This window comes from Petaurus breviceps, unplaced genomic scaffold, assembly GCF_028583685.1.
Source record: "Petaurus breviceps papuanus isolate PSGF00001 unplaced genomic scaffold, PetGlider_PUasm1.0 91023, whole genome shotgun sequence".
Classification (NCBI taxonomy): Eukaryota; Metazoa; Chordata; class Mammalia; order Diprotodontia; family Petauridae; genus Petaurus; species Petaurus breviceps.
In genome coordinates this window covers 4,906,625-4,920,219 of record NW_027187398.1, presented here as the reverse complement: position 1 = coordinate 4,920,219, position 13,595 = coordinate 4,906,625, and the positions used below count along the sequence as shown (strand labels likewise).

At 36.9% G+C, this 13,595-nt stretch overlaps 1 protein-coding gene across 4 annotated transcripts in view; it reads left to right on the top strand.

Annotated features, from left to right (window-relative positions):
* Nucleotides 1-13,595, top strand: part of ACACA (acetyl-CoA carboxylase alpha) — a 253,387-nt gene that overhangs the window by 159,169 nt on the left and 80,623 nt on the right. For all 4 annotated transcript variants that reach the window (XM_069078145.1, XM_069078144.1, XM_069078143.1 and 1 more), the window contains one exon: nucleotides 1,623-1,769. In XM_069078145.1, coding sequence (XP_068934246.1) covers nucleotides 1,623-1,769 — 147 coding nt within the window. The remainder of the gene's footprint in view (nucleotides 1-1,622; nucleotides 1,770-13,595) is intronic.

Below are 13,595 nucleotides of genomic sequence, written 5' to 3'. Positions count from 1 at the left end.
TCCAAGGGTTGGTTACTTGGCTAAGACTAGATTCAGGTTCTGATATTAATAAAGGATGGTATGAAACTTTAGTTCCCAATGTCTTAATTTCAAGAATAACTCAAGTCCCCCACCTGATGGAGTGGGTTAATAATAATGAAACAGAGAAAGTATATGAATTGCCATAGATAGCATGGTACACAGTTTAAAGTACAAATTCTTTTTTTGAGAGATTTATTACAGCTGAATAAAAACTAATTTATGAGAAAACATGACATTTTGAATCTCATACTCTATATGAAAATAAATTCTTTTGATCTGTATAGTGGATCTCCTTTATGCAGCAGATTTTTCTTCTATCAGTAGGAGGAAAAAAAAAGTATATTATAGCAGAAAATGCAGCAGATAAAAAATAAGACAGAAAGAATACTGTGTTTGTCCTTTACAAAACATATGAATACAGGATTTTCCCAAGCTGCTGAAGCCAATACTATCCAACATTAGTGAATTTGAATTTTAATAAAATATATGACCTTGATAAATAACCTGTCAGTAATCCTAGTATTATTTACAAATACAATAGAATCCCTTTATAGCACAAGACATTTTTACATAGGATTTGGATATAGTGCAGATCTAATTATATCTCTTAAAACATACAGCTATCTAAAGTTTGGGGAAAAAAAAAGCCTGATGCAACCTAGTTAGCTGATAAGGAGTGTCAGCCTTGTCCCCCAGTACAAATGTTGTTAAGAAATTCCAGGGTGTTTTCCTACTCGGGTGATGATATGTTAGTATTTGAGACATTCAGACTTTGAGCATGGATTTGATGGGTTAGGTAGAAGTTAGAGCCAGCAGTACATAGACATTGCCCATTTTTAGATAGGGGTGTGTCTTCGACGAGCCATTTCCACGTTAGCCCTAAAACATACAAGTCATTTTTTCTATGCCCCCTGAATCCTTTTTATTAATATAGTAGGGCATATAATAAGGCAGTGCCACTCTGTTCATTGCTTATCTTGTTTAGTGGAGGACCACCCCATTTCTTTAAGGGCTTTTTTCCTTCTGAACCCAAGTGGACTCTACCAGCTCACCCTTGAATTTTCTTGGTTTGTTTCTCCCCCAGGCCTGAAATACTCTCCCTTCTCTCCTCTGCCTCTTAGAATCCCAGGTTTCCTTCAGACCTCAGCCTTTCTTGACCCCAAACTACTGAAGCCTTCCCCAGAAAGTCCCCTGCATTTACTTCATTTTTATCTATATATCTCCCTTGGTTGAATGTATGAAATTCCTCTGTGGAAGGGATTTTTTTGTTTTTGTCTTGGTGTGTACACTGCTTTGCAAAAGTACCTGTCACAAAGTAGGTGCTTAATACATGTTTGTTGATGGATTTTTTTTTCTGTTTTAGTAAACTGTAAAATATTGGAAAGGCTCTTGATTTACCACAGATATATAGTTTCAACCAATTCTTTTCTACTTTCATTAGGATCTGGGATATTTTGTCTGTTTAGGAAACTGGGGTCAAGAAATGAAAGAAAGTATGAGGCAAAATCGACCTAAATTAAGTATATAAAAGTATAAAGTATAAAATTTTTATAAAATTTTTTTTAATAGTGAACCTTTTTTTTTAAACCCTTTTCTTTTAGTCTCTGATCAAACTCTGGGAATCTATGTCAGCCCAAGCATTCCTGCCAGCCCCACCACTGCCTTCTGATATGCTTACTTATACTGAGCTGGTGTTGGATGATCAAGGTCAGCTGGTACACATGAACAGGCTTCCAGGAGGAAACGAGGCAAGTAGCTCCTCATTTTCCTTCTTTCTTTCCTTCCTCCCTCCCTCCTACTTACTAGCCAGGGCCTCTCTCTCACTTAAAATTGTCTTCATTAGGTGCCCACCTCTCTTGTAGTTGCAAAGCAGCCAGGTTGGTAGGACTGTTTAGAAGTGGAACGCATTAGCTTTGGTGCTATCTTCCCTCCTTCTGGGGCTTTCTGTGACATGTCATTGTTTTTCTCTGATTTTTCCCTCTTTATATCATGTATTTGTTGCCCCAGTGATCGTGGGTGAATGAATTGTCTTCCAGATGCCTAAAAAGGCACTTTCATAACCAAAGATTTAAACACTAAATACAGAATCTAATTCTCTTTTCCCTAAATATTAGCCAAGGAAGGATACATTTCCTAGATTTTTAGCTTTTCCTCCTTATAATTCATTGTTTTCTATTGCTCACTATTTTATAATCACACCAAACCCCTGCATTGAGACTTAGCTTAATTTTTGCTCTGCTTTTTTAAACTTTATATAAATGTTGGTAAGAATGAAGACAGATAAATGTATGAAAATAATATTCTAAAGGGAGAGGTGGCCTCTTTCGGCTTTATGCTACTGTTCTCAGATAAATACCCAGCTGCTCAGAAAGGACTACCTCTATGATATCATCTGGGAATATTTTGTTTATAGAAGAATTACGTTGGGTACACTTTTGTTTATAAGGAAAATGTGTTGTCTTCCAAATAGGAATGTATCTTAATCAAACAAGGACTATTTGCTCATATATCTAAGGTATAGCTTTGCCCTGAGTGTACCTTGAGAATGCAAAGAGGAAATGATTTTGTTTTAGGGTTGGCATAAGCATTTAGTCAGATGTAGAGCATCAGACTCATAGGAGTTCTTCTGATGCGACGTTTTGATAAGCAGAAGAAACAGGAGGTTAGAGAAAGGAGAATATGATGAATTCTGATGAGACTAGGTATACACACTTACACCAATTCTCACACACTGAGTGGAAGTAGAGATGTGGCACTGCTGGTAGCATCTATTTGGTGAGTCCCTGAACAGGGGAACAAAACCTTTTCTTAATTTTTGGTGCTAGACTTAAATTCTGATTCAGAGAATGGGATTCTTCAGGAATGGAGGCAGCCTTGCAAACATAGGCCTGAGAGGGAAAAAATATTTTAGCTAATGTAATTAAAACACAAAATGAGATTTTTTTGCCAAGTGAAAACCAACTGCAGTGCTGTGAGAAACCTCTTGCCATGATCTTTTTCTCCTGCTTTTTCTTGCTCTCATTCTGTGTTTGAGCGGCTGGAAACTGGGGGAATAGTGAAGTCCCAGAGGGACAGAGCTCTGTTCTTGCTGAAATTACAAGCACAGAGCTGCCTGGGCATGAACATGTAGTGTTTACTCTGCCAGTATGAATACAAATAGTCTTATTATACGGGACTCTGTACCCAAAGACCACAAAAAAGAATAAAAAAATTAAAGGTTTTTTTTAACCCTTTTAAGACCCAACATATCTTTGTGTTGAAATGGGATGCACTGAAGAAAAGCTGCATGTCATATCATAGCTGTTAGTTTGGAGCTAGACATGAGGGCCTCCATATGAGCCCCTTTCTTTGGGGCTATGCTGAAATCTGGGTAGAATATATTTTCCACTGCCTATTTAAAAAAAAACAAAACTGTTTTAATGAAGTGAGTAAATGACTTGCTTTTTAGTAAACTTCAGTTTTCCCTCTTAATTGCCTTTTACCTTTTCTTATTCTCTCTCTCTCCTTTTTTTTTTTAAAGATTGGCCATTCTATGGGGCCTGAGTCTTAGCTTGCTGTTTCTCTGTGTGTCTCAACTGGGGCAGAGTCAAGACTGATGCCCTTTCTCTGTGTAGTTAGTAATGAATGGCCCAAATGCCTGGGGAAGTCTGTCAGAAGCCTAGTTAGATTATAAGGTAGGAATGAGGTTTGGGGGGATTAGTATCCAACTCTGTTAGCAATCCTTTCCACAAACAATGGGTCATGTCTGCTGAGAGACCGGCCAATCCAGAGCCTAGGTTTCAGTAGTGAGAACTCTGAGGGACAGCTGGTACTTGGAAGATGACGAGGTGTCAAAGGATATATTTCTTCATTCTGAGCCCAGTTTTATCAGGAAAGACTGACTTTTGGCTATATCCATTTAATTTTCCTTTAACCAAGGAGACAAGTTTGTCATGAGTCTAGCATTCCTCGCATTACCTGGAGAATGATGCAGGGTTGAGAGGAACAGAATGGCTCAAGAAGATGAGACTTAGAGCATATCTGCCTTTTCCTAAAGAGAATGGGCATCTGAACAGAGGATTGAGAAATTGTTTTATTAAAAAGGAACAAAAATGAGCCTAAATCAGTCATACTCTTTCTGAAAGGCAAGGCTTATTGTAGAAGCATTGATGTTCCATATACATTAAATCATCAAAATGGGGTATTTTCCAGAGATGATAGCCTCTGTCAGCTTGCCATCATGGGTGGCGTCCCTTTACCATTGAAGGAGTGGAATTTCAGGCTTAGATTTTGGCTGTTAACCTAAAGAAACCTGGGATAAGAGTAGAATTGGCTACTCTTATAGTTGTTCTTTGGAGTAGCTAGAACCCACAGAACTTAGACTCTTCTCTCCGCCCACCACTTGTCAGTAGAGGCCTGAATGACTGTGATAAAATATAATTATAATGTCCAGACTGCATTGGGAGCACCATTTCCAGTTCTGGGTGTTACCTTTTAGAGTAGGCATGGATACTCTGGATCACATGTGTACAAGGTGGATCCCAGTAGTTGGGTGACTAAAAACTTGGTTTCGAAAGAATCAGTTGAAAGAACTGGTGCTCTTTAGCCTGGAGAAAAGAAGGCTCAGGAGGAACATGATAAATCTTCAGATATTTGAAGGGTTGTCATGTGGAAGAGGAATGACACTTAGTCTTTTTAATCCTCCGGTGTAGAACTAGGACCCATGGGAGAAAATGACAGGAATCAGATTTTGGCTTTAACTAAAGAAAAACTTCTTAACAATTAGAGCCATTCAGAAAGAAATCTCTATCCTTAACATTTTCTTTTCTAGAATAATAAATGGAAAAAATGATAATGGGGAACAAGTTGGCATAATCTAATTTAATTTTATTTTTGTAACTTGTTTTTTGTTTGAGGGAGGAAGAATATTGGCTTTTAAGAGAAATGTGCCCTGCATTTTAAACATTTATATCTGAATTAGGGGCAGTGAGGGCATTTTCCGTCCATGATTTTGGCCACTCTTCTTGGTGTTAACACACTAGCTGGCCCTTTCCAATGACCAAGGTAGTGGTACTTAATATTTCATGAAAGGTATAGGGAGTCATTTTTTTTTTCACTGTCACATTTGAATGGCATTGTGTCTAGTATAAGTTTAAAGTCACAGTGGTAGGGGAATTGTCTACCAAATCCACAAATCATATTACTTGCAGATAACTCCAAAGATACGTTTTTTCCTTTCTTTTTGTTAAATATAAAGTAATTTCATGTAAAAATGGAAACGGAAGGGAATATGATTAGAGACTGAGGGACACTGTATGTAAATAGCCAGCTAGATGAAATGTGTGCCATTTAGTCTAAAATCAGAAGAAAAGCTACAGAACAGTAGCTTGACTTGACTGCTTCCCAGTTTTGAAGAAGTCATGTTCATTTTGCTGCCAGTTTGCTAACTTGTTTTGATTGTTCAGTAGAAACTGTAATTGTAGGTGGGAAAAATTTGAGTAACAGCTCACAATTCAGTGCAGCTGCTTATCGCGTGAAATCCTATTATTAAAGGGCTTAGACTAAACGCGGGCAGAGGGCTGTGCGTGGGACCTGACCGAGAGCAGCTCACTCTTGCATTGGAGGAGGCTGGTGAGAAACAGCACAGACAGGCCTCTTTGAGACTTCAGTCTTATTCATTCTGAGATATGTTCTCAGCTTTCCATCATCCTTGTACCTCCAAATAACCCTGTGAAATAGGTTAGTAGCCTTTCCCAGTTTATAAGTGGGCAAAGTCATCTGTAAAATGGAGGAGTGTGAGGAAAAGGGGCATGTTTTTCTCAGTAGTTTACAGGAGTGAGCTGGAATTAAAACCTTGGAGTCCTTAACTTAAAATGTCATAGAATCATAAAATTTTAGAACTGGAAGGGAATGTTCTAATCCAACCTTACATTTTCAGATGGAGAAACTGAGGCCCTAAGAGGGGAAATAACTTGACCGAGATTGCAGAACTAGTTAGTGATCTGGTTATTCTCCCAATTCTATCAATAAGTCCCTAAATGCATGTTTTGTGGTTTTCCTCACCTCTTACTGATTTGGACTAAGCAATATTTCTCATGTTTCTGTTGTGATGAGAAATAGTTACAGGTTTTAAGAGTTAGCTATAATAAATTACATCAGAAAGGTATTGTTAATCTATTTTAAAAATTTTTTGGCAAGAAAAGATGTCTAGATTTTTACAAAAATGCATTTTTCCTCCCAAACTTTTATAGAAAGGGAATGTATTTTAGAATGGAATGCAATTTGACAGATCCTCTGTTCTGCTATGCCACCACACTGAATTAATGTGGTGGCTCTTGTTTGCCATTTTTCCCATGGACACTAGATGTCAGGGTTTTTCCTTTGCACAGTTTTACATTCAGACCTCCTGCTCTTATTGCCCCAATTGGTGAGAGCTCCACAATGGTGTCTTTTGCTTTTCCGTGGGAGTGAAAAGCTTTGCCCTGTGGGCCCCACAATATCAGGCCACATTTTAAACTTCAGGCCTGGAGATTTGTGGAACTTCACATTTTAACTTTATGTCTTAGAGAAAATATTTTTGGGTAAAGGGTGAGAATATAAGTAATAACTGCACAAAATAAATTAAAATTTAATGACTAGACAACTTTAACGATCTTTCATATTGTTGGGGTTTTTTTTTCTCTCTGCTTCCTAGGCCCATTGGTGAAAAGACAGAGTTAGGAAGAGAACATATAGGAATCTAGTCCTGGGACTGCTCACACCCACCAAATGCCCCAAATTTTAACAGTTGTACTGTAAGGTTTCTTAGAAGTGATCGTTTTCTTTACCACCACTGTGTGGCCTTCTAGCTTGTGTTGGTGTGACCATCTGAAATTTTCAACTTAAGTATGACATTTTTAGGGGATGGGAAGAAGAAGATACTTTAAGCTGTGTAAGCCAAGTGGATTGGGAGAAATTAATTACTGGATCCATTTTCATACTTCTTATTGGGGTTCCTAAATGAAAGCTATTTCTTTCATTTAAAAGAAGCATTGCAGCTGTTGGGGCAGCCTGTTTCCCTAGTTCAATCCATCAGTATATCCCATGGCTACAAAGGAATTTCTTTGTTTAAACCAGTACTAGAATAAAAGTAGAAGCAACTTTAACTCCAGGGGAGAAAGAAAGAGAGACAGACTCTGTGTGTGTGTGTGTGTGTGTGTGTGTGTGTGTGTGTGTGTGTTAGAGACAGAAAGGGAGGGGGGAGGAAAGGGTGAATGATATACTATTTTTCAAGAAGTATTTTTCCAGCATAAAGTATTTTTACATAGTATTTTTACATAAGTATTTTTCCAGCATAAAGTTAAGTTCTGTTTGTTATAATTTCTCAAATAATAATTTCCATGTCTTAAACTAGTTTTTATTTACCTCATTTTATTTGTGCTTCATTCTTTTGGAATATTTACCTTTTAGTGGTTGTGGCTGTGGCAACTTGAGTCACGATTGTCAACTTTTTAATAGTGCTGGGGGGGGGGGAGGCAAGAATTAGGTATATTTGTGTTGTTTTAGTGCATCACAGTTCACCCAGCTTTGATATAAAAGTAGTTGCCATGAGAAGCAGCCTAATCCTGAGAAAGAATCATTGAACTGGGATCCTAAATTCTGTACCTGTTCCAAACACGAATTTGTTTTTCCATATAATAGGGAAAATAATACATGCCATGATCTATCCCTGAGGGTAGTCTATTAATAAGTGCTTTGAGGTCTTTAGCATAAAGGCTTCCCATACCACTTACATATAAGTTATATATAAGCATCCTTCAGTCTTATTTACTTTACACATTATTAAGAATCTTGAAGAACAAATTAGAACCTTTTTATGACTGCTACAAAATGAATTGAGACTATGTTTTATAGAAAAAGATGGAGGAAGTACTACTTAGGATTAGATCTGAAGTCAGAAGACCTGAGTTAGAATTAGTAATAGGCACAAATACTTAAGCTTTCTGGGCTTCTTTGGCTTCCTTATCTGCAAAATGAGGAAGTAGAATAGAAAGACCTTAGAATTCAGATTAAATGAAGTCACCAATCTTGGTTTCATAGGACTAGTAGTAAAACTCATTGTCCTTCACTTGGTAAAGAGGAGGTGGGTGGCTGCTGGTATGAGAGTTTGCATATGCTAGGAGATGCAGGCCCTGACATGGTTATTTTTTTGATGATGAGGGAAAGTATTTTTGGAAAGGGAGTAGGTTGTTGACAAAGTAATCTAATACAAAGTCAAAAAATAATTTATAAAACATATTTAAAAATAAGGGGGCTGAACTTAGTCTCTGAGATTTTTTTTCCTGGCTCATGTTTTATCTGGTGTTCTACTAGGAGGAAACGTCCTCCTACTAATAATGCCTTGTACCATCTGCTCTGCAGAGTCCCAGAAAATTGTCTGGGTACTCAGAAGTTAAGTGACTTGGCCAGAGTCACATATGTATCTGTCATTCAAGTCCAGATTTAAACCCCAGTTTAAGTAACTCCAAGACCTCTAATATGCCATACTACTAATCTAGAACCATCACTATTAATAACTTGCATATATTTAGCTCATTACCTAGATTTTCTCATTTGATCCTCACAACACCCCTGTGAACAGAGTTAGTGAAGAGGTTATGATTCCCATTGTACAGGTGGGCACTGAAACTTTCAAAGGCTAAATTACTTGCCCAAAGTCAGAAAGTAAGTGTCAGAGCCAGTACAACCCAAGCCTTCTGACCACAAAAACACCAGATTACCTCTCATACTGTAATAGTATATGTGCTAAAAGTTATGTTAGTTGAGACAGTTTTATTTAGGATTAGTCTGTGTTTTTCCTACTTCCCTTTTGGATAATAATATCTCCTTCAAACTTAGAGACATTTTGAATTATCAGAACAGTTTAGGCCTTCCTTAGAACTAATTTGATGTTATTTTGGAAAAGAGATCCTTCCAATTATGGAATTATCCCTCTTGGATTTCTAAAATTATTCTCCTAGCTATATTTGCTGCTGTTTCTTGCAACACTATAATAGGCAGCCCGATATTAGTTATTCCCTCATCAGGGTAGGTAGTCTTTGACCCATTTTATTGATAGACAGACCAAGGCAGAGGGATTTGGTCGACCTTTTGTATTGATGTTTCAGTACTATAAGCAAGGACTTCAGGATGGCTTTGTGCATCTTTTTAAAATCAAATTCTTGTGAAATACCCTTTGGTCCAAAGCATATGCTAATGTGAATTTCTTCAGTTTTGATATTTTGCTGGAGAAAGTCTTTAAGGAGCACCCCATGTCGGGGAATTGTCCAGCTCCAGTGCCATCTCCAGACCATTATGAAGATCAAGATGGCCACAGATGAAAGCAGAGCATGAGATCCGTAGAGTACATTTTCATCCTTAATTTAGATGGTTAATGGGAGGTGCCATGAGGAGCTCTAGATAGCTGAATTTGGTTAATTCTTGAAGCAACTGATCAGTTTAGTGCTGTACTTCTCCAGAGGCTTCCTCATGTTTTATTGTGTTTTCAATGAAATGTTGGCATGTAGGTATGGTACTTTGCTGTAGGTATACATACTGTCTTCATACATGTACAGAAATATTGTGATTAGAGATAGTTCTTTTATTCTAACCACTGTTTCTGATTTTTTTTATAATGTTTTAAAAAAAAATTACTACTGGAGTGAAAGTTTCCATGCTATAGGGTGTTTTTTTTTCTCTTCCTTTTATTGCCTTTTTGAAGGGTTTAGGTAAGTCTGTTCAGCCATTTTTGAGTTATCCAAGCATGAAAAAAGAGTATTTCAGCTGTTAAGAAAATTGTTTTGAGCTCTTTTATGTGATCACACAACACTAGGCAATGGAACATGATATCCAACAGATAATACAATGTGGGAAGACATTGACAGTTTTTCTTACATGGTTTCTCTGAGGAACACAAATTAAGTCAAACATCACACTGCTTTATGGTTTAAAAAGATACCTTTAAGAAGGTGTTAGGATGGATTTAAGTAATATGTTTGCAGGATTATATAAAAGCATATTTTGTCATAATGTAATGAGATGCTAATGTCATAAACAGAAGCGGAATTAAAATTGTATAGTAATTATTTTCTTGCTGGTGTCTAATTAAAATCTGACTTAACATTCCGTACAAGATGCCAAAGGGGGGTAAAAGGTCATTTAAATTGGTATATATATGGAAAAGCAATTCTTCACATTATTTCCTGTATCCTTGAAGGAGGGGACTGATAAAAGTGTTAGCAAGGTTAGAAACTACCTAGCTATTATTGGTGACTGCAGAAAGACCACAACTACATTTTCAAACTTTCCACCTGGCAAATAGTCACATAGGCCCCTATCTTTGGAGACCCAGCCTGAGCTGTAATTCAGATGCCAGATTATGGAGTATTATGAGATTCTTCTTTTAGCTTTCCTCTGAGCAAGAGAGATAGAAGATGGGGAACAATAAATAGCAAAAGGGTAGTATTGCCATAATTGTGGCAAGCTTTTTGCATCTTATGCCACCCTGAAGGAGCAGAATGCTGGTTTGCTCCCCAGATTTCCCCTGCTTTTCCCTTAATTTCCATTTTTCACTTTAAGTTGAATAGATTATTTGGCATTGATAATAGCTGCTTTGGGGGGTGAGCAGTTTTACATTATTGTTCACGGCAAAAGACCAATTAATGTTGATGTCAATTTCAGTGTTAATTTTTGGTCATGATTAGTGTTGACATTGTATGGCAGATTAATGACATTTATGGGCACTATTAAAATGAATGTTAAAAGTATCATGTTTTTAGTATCTGTTACGGCAACATTAAGTCAAGATCCTCCTGGGGAAAAAATACACATAAGGATAGATAGATAATGCCATTCTATATGACTGGTGTTACTCAGTGAGAAAATGACATCTTGGTGCAGAATCCTAATCACTGTTTGGAGCATCAGAAATAATGATCACCTCTGATCGGAGGTTGTGAATAATTCATTCAGTTTGATTTTCACGTCCTGTCCAGTGATACTTTTCAAACCAAATGTGTTTCTACAGGAAAATAATGGTCCCACTTCTTATGGAAATACTGTGGCACAAATCATTTTATCCACATAAAAATAGTTAAATAAGACTGTTCTCTCCTGCTTTCCTTCTCCTCCTTTTTCCCTCCTCCAGCATTTGAGCATGTTTGTTCCGGGGATCACATCATAGCCAGCAGAATGTTTTCTTTTCGAAAACCTGTATTAGATGAAAAGGGAGGGTTGTTTTCTTGATTATGCCTCATGGCATTTTTGACCTTTATTTCCTTTTAGGTAATTATTTTAGGTAGATAAACCTAAACTTGTAAAATCTCATATTTTTAGTGTTTTGTTATTTAATTAAGAGAAGTAGAAAACAAATATTGTGAACGGGTTTTTATGAAGACTTTAATTGACTCAGAGTTCCCTTTGGAATCAGTACCTGTAGTTATTGAATATATTGAATGCATTACTCATTATTGTCACCAGAGCTATTTCTAAGGTATGGCATTTTGGCTGAAGCCCTGGAGCTTAGGATAGGGTTGAATGATCAGCTGAGGCTATAAAAAAGACTGAAAAACTGTCACAATCTCTGGGTTCCCTTTCTCGTTCCCTCTATCATCAGTAAAGCACGGTCCCTTCATAAACACCCTCCAGGTAACCCTTTTTTGATTTTCCCTGTTCAGGATGACTTTGATACTCCTTTTAACTAGATTTCACTTGGATACAAATGTTGGCCTACTGGTAGAAGAGGTGGAAGATTCATAGAATGTGATTTGTGACAGGACTAAACTTTCCTAGGGATAGCCTAGAATTTTTCATTATGACATTCAAGACAGCTTGTGCCTTAGTGACTTCTTATATTGACCCATTGGTACTTCCATGTATACTTCAATAGTGGCTACATATTTTTTATTACAAAATCTCCTTTATTTACATGATATTGATGAATCTATCCACAGTAGCTTACCTGAGATATCTCATTATACCCTCATTTTAGAAAGACAACTAGAGTATTCTGTAGTATTGACCCAATCCTCAAAACCATATTTAGAAGAAATATTTTGAACTATTTTTACAGAATGTTGGGACCTTTAAAAAAAGAAAAGTCTAATAAGGACAGGCTGCTCTTCAACTAGATTTTCAGCATTGGACAGAAAGTAGTTTGTATTCAGAATTATTTCCTGAATTAAATTCCATTTCATCAAGTGACTAATTGAGATTGGTAAAGGATATTTTAAATACACCAAGCAGGACATAGCTAAATCAGTACTAAACTGAAGGACACCAATGACTGTTCCCAACATTGAAAGCCCCTCTTTCATTGACTGTGCCCTGCACTTTGAGTTATCAGGTTACATGTTCTGTGCAGCTGTTGGCATCATGTGTTCTTGCCTAGGACTGAGGGAGAAATAGGAAAGTGGTGAACACCATGGTGCCTCCTATGCCTGTCAGTTTACATATTCATTCATGTGACTGAATTAGTAAGTGCTTATTTCTCTTCAAGATGAAGGGCTCTAGGTAAAGAGGAGTTATCAGTTTTTAGTGCATGTTTTTAATATATGTGCTACAGCGCTAAATATGTATTTATTTAGTAGGCACTGTTATTGCCTGTTGTACCAATATTGACTTTAAAAGTATAAATATGTATTTAGCCAACAGACCAGAATAACACTGAAGCATGAAAGTTGCTTTTGTTTTTTCAGGTAGGCTGATTAATATTTTATAAAATAGCATATACAAGTATTTGTACTCCACCTGCATCAATAATAAAGTATTAAAAAAAAAGAATGTGTTAGTTTGAACAAACCAGCCCAAGACAGCTAGCTTGAATAAATTTTGTCGTTAGAGTAAATAATCCTAAGTTAATTCTTTTTTTTTTTTTTTTTTGAAAGCAATCGGGGTTAAGTAACTTGCTCAAGGTTACACGGCCAGTTATTTCTGGGTGTGATGCTAAGTATCTGAGCCCAGATTTGATCCCCAGGTCATCCCGACACTGGAGCCAGTGCTCTTACTCGATGAGCCACCTGGCCGCCCCTTCATAAGTTAATTCTTAATGGATATTTTCTCATTCCTCTTAGTTTGTGTAAAGCTGAATTTTGTTGCTAAATAAAAATTAATAATAAAAAAATAAAAAATCTATAAAAACTAGAGTGTTCCAAATGTTGAAATTGACCAAAAACTGGAATTTAATGTTTAGAGTGACTTTGATAGTCTCATTTTCTTGGTTGTTAATAACCTCCTTAGCCAGTCTTTTCTGAAAAGATACTTTATAGTCCTTTGACGGTTCATCCTATTTGTCTGAATTTAGTCATATGCAGTGACTCTTTGCTGCTCTGCCTTCCCTGCCCTTGTGCTAGGGAAAGTTTTAAGTATTAACTCACCTTAACAATGGCAATTCTTATTTGTGACCAACTAGATGACTTAAAACTGATGGTATTCCTTGACTCTGAGGCAAATTGTGACAATGATGCCAGCACCTGGTTTCAGTAGAAATAAGAGAACCATGGTGAGGGTTGGGGTCTGCTTATTGAGACTGGAAAGAACAAGGATGACTGAAGATGTCACAAAGGAAAATCGGGCTGAAT